This window comes from Falco peregrinus, chromosome 13 (assembly GCF_023634155.1).
Source record: "Falco peregrinus isolate bFalPer1 chromosome 13, bFalPer1.pri, whole genome shotgun sequence".
NCBI classification, from domain to species: domain Eukaryota; kingdom Metazoa; phylum Chordata; class Aves; order Falconiformes; family Falconidae; genus Falco; species Falco peregrinus.
In genome coordinates, this window is record NC_073733.1 from 14,482,642 (window position 1) to 14,496,851 (window position 14,210).

A 14,210-nucleotide genomic window follows, 5' to 3' on the forward strand; every position below is an offset into this window, starting at 1 on the left:
TTGTTTGCAGTTTGTGAACACTTGCATGCTGGGTGCATGTTTCAGCTGTTGGTTTGAGCTGGTCCATAACTCTAACTTTGCACTAGGAAGGAAGAAATAAATCTCTTCTGTTCACGTTTGGATGGTACCAATGAGCTAGCAAACATGAAATGTCTTAGAGGCATATAAGCTATACAGTAGAAGCAATGGTTCGTTGTAGGACTTTTACAAACAGAACTGTTGCTGTTCTCTAACTCAGCAAACTGAAAAATAAACAAACCTGTATTAAAATCCTTGTTTTAAAACTAACTGACTAGAAAACCCAAAACTTTTGGGCCCTTGAGTCTTTACTCGGCTCTACCCCATCACTGGGGTCATCAAAACCTCTGCGTGCCATCAGGGGATGATTTAACTGCACAGCATCATCATCTTGACTTGCCCCCTTCCCTGTGGTTAAGGGATGGGCTGGCCCTGCAGTGACACCTCTGCAGCCAGGTAGGCAAGTCCCCTCCTCCTTTTAACAGAAGCACTTTGTTCTGCTTTACAGTGCTGTTTTGTTTGCCACCTTCTGGGTAGTGTTGAGAGAACCTGCGTATGCTTAATTTGTGTTTTCAGTGTGACTGAAACTAAGTTGGTTGAGTTTTGAGGGAGTTACAGTAGGTTGTCAAACCATTGGATGTATTATTTCCTAATAGTTGCTCAGTTCTGTAGGACCTCAGGGCTTCTGATAGTAACATACAACCCGTGCAAGTTGCACATACAATCTTTCTGTGCCAAAGCAACTCTTCTGCCCTCAAGTGTGAGGGTATTTTGCCAGTTAGGCCAAGTCTGCTGTTGGGGCAGGGGCATCCTTGCCTGGAGCGCTTGTGGTCACACGTTATTGCAGATTTGACTGTTACGCACTGAAAGAGAATTGTTTCTTGGGTTGTGGACAAGGTCTTTTGTGCGAACTAAAGTCGTGGTTACACGAGCATCTGGCTTACACAGAAAGGTTAAAATTGCACAACAGCTTTCTCAGTTTTGATCCTGCGGAAACTGCTGCATGTGTACCTGCTCTTAGACTGCCAAGATTTCACGGTTTTTCTCATGGTCTTTTGAAATCTACTTGAAAAGGTAAATGGATGCGAGGTACTTAATGCCTAATGCTTCTGTTTCAATAGGCACTTGCAATATGTGTTTGAGAGCGGGACGACTCTCTGCCCGCTATCCATATTAAATTGAATACCACTACACCCTTGCTGGGCACTTCACATTTGCTGATTTTACTACAAAGTTTGCTTTAAAGCCAAGAGGAAATAGCCGCTTCTGCGGTCCTTTCAGCTTACGAAGACAAGTTTTGCTTGTCTAACAGAGCGCTTTAAATTGTAGATTTTCCAAGAAGTGAAAAGCAGCGATATCGCTAAAACGTTCAGAAAAGCAATTAACAGGAAGGAAGGCATCTGCGCGATCGGGGGCACCTCGGAGCTCTCCAGCGAGGGGACGCAGCACTCCTATTCAGGTAGCGCTTTGCCTTTCAGCTCCTCTTGGGTGAGTGGGGGCTGTGCGCCACAAACTGCATTTCTGCTGCCCTGCCATGTGCTGTGCTTTCGTGCTCCGATAGCTGAATGATCTCGTGTCAAGGTGAGAGCAGAGCAGAATCAGGGGGTAAATACAAGCTGAGGAACGTGTGTGCTTATTGGTTTTGTTAACTGTGCTTGCTGGTGAAGCGCTTGTGTCACGCTTGAACGTAGTGAAGTTGTTGAGGAAAGAGTAAGTAACAGGAATATTCAGGTAATTGGAAGTGAAAGGTCTATTTCTTTAAGCTTTGTGTGACTAATACAATAGCGTGGTAATGATAGCGGCTTTTTTTCCTTGGGTTATTGTACACTGATTCTTTTGGGAAAATCTTTGCTATGTTATGAAAAATTATTATATTTTTTTAATACAATTCGTAAATTGTATTAAATTTACAATTGTCATCTTAGAGGAGGAAAAGTATGCCTTTGTAAACTGGATAAACAAAGCCCTGGAAAATGATCCCGACTGTAGGCACGTTATTCCAATGAATCCAAATACAGATGACCTGTTCAAAGCTGTGGGAGATGGGATTGTGCTATGGTAAGTCATGATGGTTCCTGAATTTTAAAAAATCAACAAAATAACTTTCTGAAAAATGTAGTTAGGGGAATTTTCATCCTATTTTAGGCTGGGTTTTGTGACTAGTGTGTGTGCATAATGTTTTGCACACATAAAAAGTGGCTCAGTCACTCAGGCTTTCATTGACATTGCATGATGCTTCAGCTTTGATACCAGCTTCACAACCTGGTATTTTTGTCTCATGTTTTTGTTTGGGCTTGACCCTGAGTTTACTGAAGGGGACAAAGGTGCCTTGCAGGAGCAGAAGTGGTCCTGGTGCAAACTTAACCTGATGCTAGGTAGCTTGTGGGAGGGCAGATGAGTTAAACAGCCCATTTTCTTGGATATTAGACAGACAGTAACCTCTGTGGGAATGTTAATGACCTTATGAATTAACCCAAAAATGGATTTTCTGGGAATCTTCTTATTGCTTTTGGTAATAGCTGCACTAAGTCAGTAAAGCAACTTTTTTTGCTGCATGCTGAAAACAGAAGGCATCCAGGACTGCTAAACATCAGTCGCCTTCTGTGTATGGGGTTTCTTGTGTTTTGGTTTGTTTTTTAAATGTAAGCGAATTAATATAGTGAGAAGCAAAGTGGATCAGCCTGGAATTTCAGTTACTCTGTATCAATACGCAAAAGATGTTTAGTGGGCTGCCCGTTGCCTTTCATTTATTTTTAGTTTGTGATATTATATTTTGTTTCCCCAGTTTCAAGTAATTCATGTGTTCAAGTGAAGACTGAAGTGTGTAGGAAGTAGTTCATAATATAAAGCAAAAACTTGCCATGTTTTCTGTTGACTAAGAATTCATTGTGCTTTTGTGGCCCCCCCTGAGCTCTCAAAGAGTTTTTTGGGGCAGTTTTTTCTTGCCAGCGGTAGTACACCTTTACAAGAGAAGGAAGCACATTGTCCTACTAGAATCTGCAGTGGATGTCAGCAGAGCAATGAGTCTTCACTAGTTCAGTGACTGCGCTGTGAATAATTCATGTGCTCTTTTTGCTCCAGAAGCTGAGATCAGTAGTGGCCAGTAACATGTTTAAGGTTTCAGGCTTAGCTATTAGTTACAAATACAGTCTTGATAACGTAAATATTAACTTCTGATTTACACTGATGCAACGTTGATTTTTTAGAAAAATAAATACGCAAAACCAAACGGGCGAAAGGAAATGTACTGTGGTGAGTGTTGTCATGCTGCATTGAGTTATGCTGAGACTACATACTAAATGTTGTTGAAATATTGGTTTTCCTCCCACCAGCAAAATGATCAATCTTTCTGTTCCGGACACGATTGATGAAAGAGCAATTAACAAGAAGAAACTCACCCCATTCATAATTCAGGTATGCTACTGTGTCTACTGTATCTAGTACTGTATGTACTTCAGCTATATTACTGTATCTTTTTTTGAAACTCCTATTCAGATAGCATGAATGAAACCAGCATGGGGGCTCGAGGCACTATTTTAGAACTCTGGAAAGGAGCGAGTTTTATAACTTGCATTTAATTATTAAAGGCAATTTTGTGCTGTGCATGATTGACAGCGCTGCGGGTACAGTTCAAAAGAGAGAAATGCTAATTTAATGACAGAATGGGTAAAATGGCTGAAATGCTGTCTTCACCTGATACTGCTGCGTTGATTACACACAGCGCTGTCTTTTTACAACAATACGGTTATTGGCACTGGCTATCTATGAATCATTCCATAGTACGATGGGTCGTTTTTGAGAGGATGCCTGTGCGTGCGTGCGCGTATAATTTAACGCTTCTCAAGCCTTATTCTTGTTGATGCCACTAGATGCGTCTAACTCAGAGGCTGAAACTAAATACCAGAGGCTGAAATTAAACCCTGGTGCCTAGTTCAGATCTTGCTGATTCAGCCTGCTGCCACCACAGCTCTGTTAAAACTTCAGCTGCAGAGTGGCCGGGAGCATTTCCTCCGAGCTGCTGCTTTCGGAGCAAGGACGAGGGGGAGATCTCCGCTCCGCTGGTGCTGGATGAACGGCAAAGCAGCATCTCCCCTGGCTGTGTCTCACTTGGCTGTGCTGTTCACAGGAGAACCTGAACCTGGCGTTGAATTCTGCATCTGCCATCGGGTGTCATGTTGTCAATATTGGCGCAGAGGACTTGAGGGAAGGGAAACCCCACCTGGTCCTTGGACTTCTCTGGCAGATCATTAAGATTGGCTTGTTCGCCGACATCGAGCTCAGCAGAAATGAAGGTAAATGAAAGTATAAGTTATTCCTTCTGAAGTATGAACACCACATTGCTTGCACAGTCATCTCCAGCCCCATCGCTGCCTCTTCCCTCCCCTTCTCTCTGCTGAAAGAGGGGGTGTTCACCTTCGAGTTCACTGGGGCGCGTAGCGAGCAGAGTGCTGTCCAGCCTGTTTATGGCTGCGAAGCAGGTTTGGGCGGGTGGGTTGTGCCACCCTGGTAACGTGTGTCAGCCTTGGAGAGCCGGCTGAACACTGCTCTGCGAGTCAGGATGCATCTTGGCACAAGCCTTACCGTGCAAATGAGCCCGTTGCTTTGTGCTGCCGGGGGCCAGGCCAGCTCTCCCGGTGTGCTTCAGCCAGAGGCACCTGACACTGTTGGGAGGTGGCAAAAGCTGCTTCCATCCTTTTGGGATTATAGACAACTGCACGTCTTCCTCGGGACGGGGGGAAGTGGAGGGCTTTTGGCTTTTGGGGAATGTGTTTGCAATGACTTGATTGTCCTAAAATCCTCCTTGCTGCCATCTGTGGTGCAGCTGAGCTCTCACCTCACCCTTGGCGGCGGGAAAGTGGTGCTGCAGCTCTCCCCCTGTGCTCAGCTGCTCCTGCACAACAGCCTAAAAAATTCAAAATTATTCAAATCCAAGATCTCTGTTATTGCTGCTTGGGCTATCGGAGCACCCAGGTGGATGGAGGGACATCACTGTCTTTTATTTAAACTTTCCCAGTCGTGAAACGGTAACTTTGTTTGGCGTAGATTGAAAATTCATGGCAAGGGAAGGACTGGCCAGCTGAAGGGGTGCTTATCTTCGATTCTCTGGCCTTTTTTTAACAGTGTGTATGAAATCGCTTAGCAGCGCTTTTCCATCGAGCTAGAAGTAATTTACATTTAGCTTACTGTCATCAGCTTAAAAGACTGCATGTACAATCCAGAAAATTTTTTTATACAAGAAAATACTTTTTATGCACAGTTTTCTAGGTCATTCATACTCTTCTTTGTGTAACAACCAACTTGGAAAACTCTATTAATACCCAGATTATTTTGACTTAATGAGTAGTTGGTATTGTCCCCTGTCTCATCCTGAAATGTTGCTGCAGGTCTAGTTCTGGCTTGCAGGTTTGCCTCTTGAAAACTCCTTTTTTCCCCTCACAAGCATTTTTCTTCTAGCACTGGCTGCCTTACTTCGTGATGGTGAAACTCTGGAGGACCTTATGAAACTATCCCCAGAAGAACTGCTCCTAAGATGGGCCAACTTCCACTTGGAAAACGCAGGCTGGCACAAAATCAATAACTTCAGCTCAGATATCAAGGTACCGAGAGCTCTCCTGACCCGCGTGTGCCTGGGGAGATGCTGCCAGCCTGCCCGAGCTGTGTTTGCATGTGTAAATGAGGCCCTTCTGCAGATGGGACCTTTCTTAACCTTAACACAGAGTGGGCTTAACGGGGGTTTTATGGATTATATTTTTATTTAAGGTTAAGTTGCATTTAAGGTACCGCAGTGCTGTTCTCTTTTGCCATAAGGTGGAGCCAGTGTTAAACTGTCGAAGCATTTTACGTGTTTTAATCGAGTGTGCTATTACTCATGGATTTTCGAATGTTTCTAGTCCATCTTTTTTGATGGAAACAATTTTTCAAGGCCATTCAGCCTGCAGGGTGAAACGCTTTAACCGCATCCCTGGAGAGCGTGACTTCCCCACAGTCTCGGCGGGTGATGGCATTTCATCCAAAATGTCATGGGCTGAGGAGAGGAAGGGAAACAAGACCCTTTATTCTCTACACTGGGCTGAGTAGAAATGGGGGTGAGGAGTCTTACAGCTATTTTTGAGATGTGAGGGGGTGGCTCCCTTCTCTCGGCGCTGGTGAGAAAGGGATGGCAGTGACTCCTGGTCAGCGTGGGGTTTTTGGACACTGCTCTCAGCAGGTTTCTGCAGCTTATTCATATGGGCAGCAGTTTTGAGGAGGAGAAAGAGGACTGAAATAGATTCCAGGTTAAAGGGCTATTAGAGGTAGAAAAAGACATTTGATAACGGAGGTGCATGGGGAGCTCACCTGTGTGTGTGCGTGCCTGTGCACACTCACGTGGTCACTCTTATTTCCAACTTCAGAATTGCTTACAGCTTTGCTGATAGCTGTTGGATTCTCTGGTGCCACCCATAGGCTGCCAGGATATGCTGAGGTCCTTCTTAGCGCTGAGGACTGAAAGGACTTGTAGTTGGTGAATGATTTCTGCAGCTGTTTTCTGCTCCTAGTTCATGACCATCCCTGGCCTCTCTCCTTTAAGCTGTTCTAGCTAGCAGGCAGGCACAGGAGAAAACATTCAGGCTTCTTATAATCAGCTTTTTGCCTGGACTTTGTCTTTGCTGAGCCCTTGTTGTTGCTGTAGCAGTAGAAATGGCTACTTGTTGAGGGATTTGGGCTGCCTTGGGGCACCTGGCCGTGGGGGCCATGAGAGCGAGCAGCATGCGGCCATTGCCGCCTCCAGCATTGGAGAGGAGGCTGTGGCACCAGAGCTTGCAGCAAAGGCAGCATTCAAACAGTTAAAGCCCAGAATTTTCCTCTTAAATATTTCTAACCTTTTCCCTTTCTGTTTTCTTTTCTGCTGCCTGGATTTCTGCCATTACGTTCTCTTTTAAGCTTACGGATTTTGGTAATTCAGTAAAGGTACATAAGCCAGTTATGCACAGTGACTTGTTAAAGATGAGCATGAAACGAATTGTTATGGTGTATTCACCGCTGTGTGGGAGACCTGAGTTTTATTTGTCATCCATTTTAGGATTCCAGAGCTTATTTCCACCTCCTCAACCAAATTGCACCTAAAGGGCAGAAAGAAGGAGAGCCTCAGATTGATATTAACATGTCAGGTTTCAATGTAAGTATTCGGGCTGTCATGTCCTTGTGCTACAGTTGTGAACTAGCTGTACCCTATAATTGCCTGATGACGTCTACGTAACCTGGTATCTTAATTCCTAGAGCGTGTAAAGTGTCAGTGGGCATGTGCACACCTCAGGTGTGTGCTAAATGAGCGGTGGTTGCAGGCCTGATCGTTACCGGCCAAATCATTTTTGCGTTCGCTCCATTCAGGACCATGCTGACTTTGGCTTCTGAACCACCAAGTTCAAAAAGCGTAAAGCATCTAAACTTGGAAAACACCATGCTAGGAAAAAATAGCAAGACAAACTGCGACGGTTACATCCACAGCAGCAGGAATGAGCGTGCATGCTTCATCCCTTTGTGACTGGTGCCTAAGGAAGGGGGTTAGAGTTGTGACACCGCCCCAGGTAGCAGTCAGCAGCTTCCCACCTGTTTTGTAGCCTGATCTCTTCCATGACAGCCGTTGTCCGTTGCATCCCGGCAGGAAAAGGATGACTTGCGGAGAGCAGAGTACATGCTTCAGCAGGCAGATCGGCTTGGCTGCCGGCAGTTCGTCACACCAGCTGATGTGGTCAGTGGCAATCCCAAACTGAACCTGGCTTTCGTTGCCAACCTGTTCAACAAGTACCCAGCACTTACCAAGCCTGAAAACCAGGACATCGACTGGACCCTACTGGAAGGTGATGGCCTTATCAGTCACAAAATTAGCAGGAGAGAAATACCTAAAATAAATTCTTGTGTCACGACGCTGTGCCCAGCAGAGCTCTATCTGTTGAAGTAACACCTATAATTTGAGGCTTCGGTGCTGCAGTGGTGGTTTACTCATTTGGGGCGGATGAGAAGGGTACTTGACAGCCTGTTCAGTTGCTCTGAACCTGCAGGAGCGCTGCCAGCAGCCTGTCAGGCCCCTTGCCAGGGCTGGGAAGTTGGGTTTGCTATTTCCTGCGGTGGGCAGGAGCACCTCAGTAATGCAGCGAGACATTCGTGGGAGCACTGATTGTTGGCAGAACTGCGATTAGGGCTTTGGCTGCCTGCCCCCCGCATAGCAGTTAGCAAACACCTGTGTGGTAAAGCTTCCTGCTACTTTTTCTTGCAAAAAATGAGGCACACCCTTCTGAAGCATGGAGGAATCAAATTGATACCCAAAACTCTAGTTATCAGGACAACTCTCTTCTATCGAAAAAAATATAATAGAAAAAATACTCTTTTTTTTTTTCTACTCAAACCTAGTTGATGAGCTATGCTGCTCAAAGCTCCCCGCATTGCAAGATGGAACTTTAAGCTTGCAGAGATTTCATGAACCTGTTTTCTCTCATCTAGGAGAGACACGTGAGGAACGGACCTTCCGCAACTGGATGAACTCCCTTGGTGTGAACCCACATGTAAATCACCTCTACGGGTAAGTGTTAGGCTCTTGGGAGAGACCCACCTCCCAAGATCAGGCTAGAGATGTGCCTCCACCAGTGTCCTGTCGCCCACAGTGCTGAGCAAAGAGCTTGAGGAAGGACGATGGTAGGGAGTGGGAGATGCTCACCATAGCCTCCCTGCAGTCCCTAGCTTAGGGGTTTCTGAGCCTGCACTTGGCATGCCAGCAAAAAAGGGCTGAAGACGGTTTATTTTCCCCTACCTTGTGTAAATTGGTACTCTGAGATCCCAATACATTTAGGTTTGCTTGAGCAACTGCATTAGAGAAACTGGAACTAAATTCCCTTTCACCTATTTTTAGGGCTTAACCGAGACATCATAGTTAGGAGGCAAGATACTCTGGGTCCCTGTAGTCAGTGGAGGGAGGTGGCTACCTTTGGATTTTTTTTTTTTTGTAGCACAGTTTTTCTTCTGGATCTGTGCTGATTACCATGCCAAGACCTGCTGCAGCTCAGCAGCTGGCTGATGTTAAGCACAGAGCATTCCTCCTGCCCTGAAAACTGCAACATGTTTTGAATTGTTTTCTTTTTAGGATTGTTGAAATTGCAACAGCCTGTAAAGAGTAGTAATTAGTCATGATGTGACAAAGTCAGAGTGCATTTAAAGTTTGAAACATTAGGCTTAATCAATGTTTTTCACTTAAGCGATCTCCAAGATGCACTGGTAATACTACAATTATATGAAAAAATCAAAGTTCCTGTTGACTGGAATAAAGTTAACAAGCCTCCGTACCCTAAGCTTGGAGCAAATATGAAAAAGGTAAGCATTTCGAAAAGGCTTTAAGAGAAGCCATGGATGCTAAAATTCTTATTTGAGGCTTCTAGTCAAGAGACTGCATTTGTGAGTGATTTTTCTGTTTAAACTCTTTTCCTGTGTAGCTAGAAAACTGTAACTATGCTGTAGACTTGGGAAAGCATCCAGCTAAATTCTCCCTGGTTGGCATCGGCGGACAGGATCTGAATGACGGAAACCCAACGCTGACACTAGCTTTAGTCTGGCAGTTGATGAGAAGGTAGGACCAGTCTCAAACATGTAAAACTTGTAAGTGGAGTACAGAGTCTGGGAATTTTTTTTGCCACAAGAGCACTACAGCACTGGAACAGGTCACCCAGAAAGATTGTAAAACCTCTGTCCTTGGGGGATTTCCAAGACACAGCTGGAGAGAACTGTGGCATCGCTGAGCCTGCTGCATGTGAGAGTCTGGAGCAGAAACCTCTGGAGAACCGGCTGGTGGATCTGTGAGCATCCTGCTGACCAGGATCACTGCTCAAGTCTGGTCCATATGCAGAAACCCTAAGCAGCAACATTTGCACAACTCTTATATTCTAACTTTCAATTGGAAATTGATGGAGAAACAATCTAGGGCTACTTAATAACCCCCTTCCGCATTGGCATGGGGGGAAGGAGAAACTTAACAGACAAAGTTGATTGACCTTTTTCTTATCTATTTCTGAAGAATTCTAAGATGATGCAGATATATAATATATAGCTGCGTGGTAACTCCTTATTTGCATTAGAGGTCAGCATGCAAATTCATGGGTTGATCTACACCTTTCAGGTAATGTGTTACCACTATGGAGCAAATGGTCAATGGTGAAACAGTTTTAACAAGCGTCCTGAGCCCAGGCAATTTTGTGAGCTCACATTAAAGGACTTGAAAGGCTAGAACGACTAAATGCTTTAACAGAAATCACACTTCAGATAAGTGATTCTTCCTTTTTGCTAAAGGAGTTGTTTTTTTAAAAAAAAAAAAAAAAGTGCAGAGTTTGAGACCGTGAAGACTTTCCAAGCTGCCATGGTCTCTTATTGCATCCTGGCTGCACGCTTATCAGGGCTATGCCGAGGCTCTGTGCCTAACTTTGTTCTCTCTGCTGCTTCTTAGGTACACGCTGAATGTCCTCGAGGACCTGGGTGATGGTCAGAAAGCTAATGATGACATTATAGTCAGCTGGGTAAACCAGACACTGAAAGAAGCTGGCAAGTCCACCTCCATCCAGAACTTCAAGGTGCAGGTTCCCCTCTTGCATCCAGAAGGAGAGACATGCTCAAAAAGTATTTCTGTGTCTGGAGGAACAGCAGGAACATCTTATAAAGGGGTTCAAACAGGACAGGATTCAGTTTGTGCTGGGAACAAAATGGTCTCGAGCTACCAGAGTGGAGACTTTTTAGGATTGCCCATAATGGGGAATAACAGTGGGGCAAGAAAGCTGGTAAGGTGGCAGCTATGGGGAGGGTGGCCAGGCTGTGGGGCAGAGGTGAGGGCTGAGATGCTGGCAAGCATAGGGGCTGGAGCTGGTGGGCATTTGCAGTGAGCATCGTCCCTTGGGGTCCGGTGAGTGGGGCAGACCTGCTGCCTGCACATTGGTTGCTGCTTTGTATTTTCAGAGCACTTGCAGTAAATGGGAGTAATGGTCCTGTACTGTTAGCAAAGGAGAAGCAGCACTTTGGTTTTTCCCTGTGGTCCAGCTGGGAATAATCACTAACACTGCTGCTTTGAAATGGGTCGTTTAAAGCTTGTGGTGTTGCACATCGCAGAGCAGGTGAATTTGAGGTGAGAAGTGTGCTTTAAGGATTAGACGTTCATCTTTACTTGTCTGTCCCTACATTTTCTAGGACAAGACCATCAGCACGAGCTTGGCGGTTGTGGATTTAATTGATGCTATACAGCCTGGTTGTATCAACTATGACCTTGTAAAGACTGGTCATCTGTCAGAAGATGACAAACAAAATAATGCTAAGTAAGTTTGCAATCTCAAAAGCTGTTTTGCATCGGAAGAGTTGTGCCTTCTATGTGCTGCCTTCAAGCTGCAAGTGTTTTTACCACTGTTTCTTACTGTGGTTTTCAGTCTCTTTTAACACTGCACCTTTTAGATGGGCAGCACTTCTTGAAATCTAATTGCTGTTCTTGCCCGTAATGCTGGAGGGTCTAGTTGGCTGGACTCTCTTGCTTGTTGAGAGAAATGCAGAACAGCCCATGCAGTTCTTAGCAATGATACTCTGTTTCTCACCTGTTTGTTCAGGCATATGAAGTGCTCAGCTGGTGGCTCAGGGGTTTTGAAATGCAGCCCTTGTGTAGGTCTTGTGTCTCGCTGAATCATAGGCTGTCACGTTTAAAGGATGCCTATTAAAACATGCCTTGAAATGTGTGTTCTGCGACCGTTTTGCAGTGGCTGAATGACAGCAAAATTTCTTGCAGAGAATAGTCTTGCTTGATAATTTTCAAAGAGCAAACAGAAGGGGAAGTGTAAATGTTAGTTGATTAATCCTTGGTTATACATGCTACCTATTAGCCCTAGAAAATATTAATTGCAATTTTTTTAACTGTTGTTAAAGTGGACGTGACATTCAAAGGCCAATTTGTACATTAATGACACTTTTGCTGTATTCCTTTTCCACAGTAGAGATCAAAAAAAAAAAATTTGTAAAACAGACAGATGAGGTGTTGTTGCGTTGTTACACATCTTATACTCTTGATAAAGAGGATAATAGGTGAAACTGAGTTGTACAGGGCAAGAGCTGACTTGTTATTTATTGGTAGCAGTCTCAGTGCTGACCCACTCATCTTTCCACGGTGAATAGGTATGCTGTGTCCATGGCAAGAAGAATTGGTGCCAGAGTTTATGCTCTTCCAGAAGATCTTGTGGAGGTGAAACCGAAGATGGTCATGACCGTGTTTGCCTGCTTGATGGGCAGAGGAATGAAGCGAGTATAAAAAGCTTGATCCACGTAAAGAAAAAAAAACGAAACAAAAAGCAACAAAAACCCAACCTGCCACCTTGGGTGCATGAGTAGCAGATCAGCTGTGACCACGTTGAAATGCTGTTGGCCTAGGAACTGTTGAAGTTCAAAGGACTTTGTTTTGCTTTGCAAGACAAACTCTTATCAAAATTCTCAGGGAGAGGAGTTTTAACCAACAGATGTGCTCTTTTCCCAAAGGAAAGTTTAACTTATCAAGAGCTCACAGAAATGCATTCATAACAGACCTGCATCTTGCAATACTGCTCTGGAGCTGTTTTCATTCCATTATTTCTCAGATACTTGGTGTGTGGTTTGGTTTTTTGTTTGTGGGTTTTTTTGTTGTTTTTTTTTTTTTTTTACCCCTGAGGGCTATAAGGTGGTTGGTATGAGTTGTAATGGAAACAAAATCTAATTTCTGTCTGCAATCCAGTTTAATTCCTATCATACGGTCCAAGCATATTCTAGGTTTGACCACTTCCTTAACTTTGCAAATAAAGCTACAGTACAAGTTGGGACCTGCAGGCCAGCTCACAATGCTAAATGAGAAATGTGTAATTAGGAAGATGGATCTTCCTCTGGTATTCTCTGTACATGGTGCTTTTTTATACATCTAACCATTTTGATTACAGATGAAGCATGGCAGTTTTTTTATCTTGCTGCTAATCAAAAGGGGTTTTTTGGTTATTTTGGTTGGGTTTTTTTTTAAAGTTATGCTATATATGAGAATACCACCATCCTTTGATCTCTTGCAGTAACACGTGATAGCATGTTGCTGATGGCACGGTTACACCTGAGAATGGAAGTGAATGCATTTTTGTATGCATCTTGGTTCAGTTCTGTGCATCTAGAAAATAATTTTTATGAAAATCTGCATGAAAACTATAACTTTTTTATTTAAAATGCTGTTGGATATAAACCCAATATACATTGTGGGGAGGTTTTGTGCAGGGAAGAGGCAAGTGTCATAAACACCAGGGTTCAATCAACTGAACAGCAAATGTGCTGGAACATAAAACTATTTTTACAGATAAAAGGAAGCATTGTCGCCAAAGAAGGAAGATGCTGTATCCATAGGATTTAATATTATCTTGCTTTGGCAAGCTGTTTGCTGTATTTTGAGATCATTTTGCTATTCCAGGCTATTCAAAGTGATGTAATATGGTGGCAAAGCATTAGTTGAAATAAAAACATTTAAATACATGCTTCTCTCCTTATTTATACTGACCTAGCATGGCAGCCTGTACTCAGTTGCTTTTAGCTTTGCTTTGGTTGATCTTTTTGTTTTGTGTCAGGTCCATTGGTCTGTAAGATAACCTAGAATCAGGGTGTGCTTGAGGAGTTCTTGTTTTTTAATGTGGGCACTGGCAGTGCAGTTCCTCAGAACCTGTGTTTTAGCAAGCTTTGCCTTTATGGTAGCTTCTGTAAAACCTTGCTCTTGGAGTCTTGCTGTGCACCCAAAGATGATGTCTGTGGGTGTAGGGGAAGAGCTCCGTTAGGGCAAAACACAGAAGGAGGAAGAAAATTTCCCTGTGTCAGGGACATGCCATCCAGGCTCGTTTCCAGAAACCACAGGATTGGGGCTGTAGTGGCAGCTGGCACAAGTCTGGCATGATTTGAGTCTCGGGGTGCTGTGGTGGGAGAGGGGATGTCCAGCAGCCACCAGCTATTGTGGGGGGATTTGCCCGTTCACTGTGTCCATCAAGGGTGCACAGCCCCACGGGTGCTGGTGGGACGTGGTGATCCCAATCCATCGATTCTTCCACTCGTGCAACCCGTGGGTGAGAGCCTGGGTGTCTGGTGAGCTTTGCCAAAGCTGTGGCCCGATAGCACAGAAGTCCCCAGAAACACCCAGTGGCTCTGAAAATCAGGAA

At 44.3% G+C, this 14,210-nt stretch overlaps 1 protein-coding gene across 5 annotated transcripts in view; it reads left to right on the forward strand.

Moving 5' to 3' along the window:
* PLS3 (plastin 3) overlaps positions 1-13,539 on the forward strand; it is a 52,287-nt gene extending 38,748 nt beyond the window's left edge. For all 5 annotated transcript variants that reach the window (XM_055818093.1, XM_013295465.3, XM_055818094.1 and 2 more), the window contains 13 exons: positions 1,348-1,477; positions 1,944-2,076; positions 3,351-3,432; positions 4,145-4,310; positions 5,473-5,615; positions 7,079-7,174; positions 7,661-7,856; positions 8,497-8,575; positions 9,246-9,360; positions 9,480-9,613; positions 10,484-10,607; positions 11,215-11,339; positions 12,181-13,539. In XM_055818093.1, coding sequence (XP_055674068.1) covers positions 1,348-1,477; positions 1,944-2,076; positions 3,351-3,432; positions 4,145-4,310; positions 5,473-5,615; positions 7,079-7,174; positions 7,661-7,856; positions 8,497-8,575; positions 9,246-9,360; positions 9,480-9,613; positions 10,484-10,607; positions 11,215-11,339; positions 12,181-12,313 — 1,656 coding nt within the window. In that variant the 3' untranslated portion in view covers positions 12,314-13,539. The remainder of the gene's footprint in view (positions 1-1,347; positions 1,478-1,943; positions 2,077-3,350; positions 3,433-4,144; positions 4,311-5,472; positions 5,616-7,078; positions 7,175-7,660; positions 7,857-8,496; positions 8,576-9,245; positions 9,361-9,479; positions 9,614-10,483; positions 10,608-11,214; positions 11,340-12,180) is intronic.
* Positions 13,540-14,210: the final 671 nt, after the last annotated feature.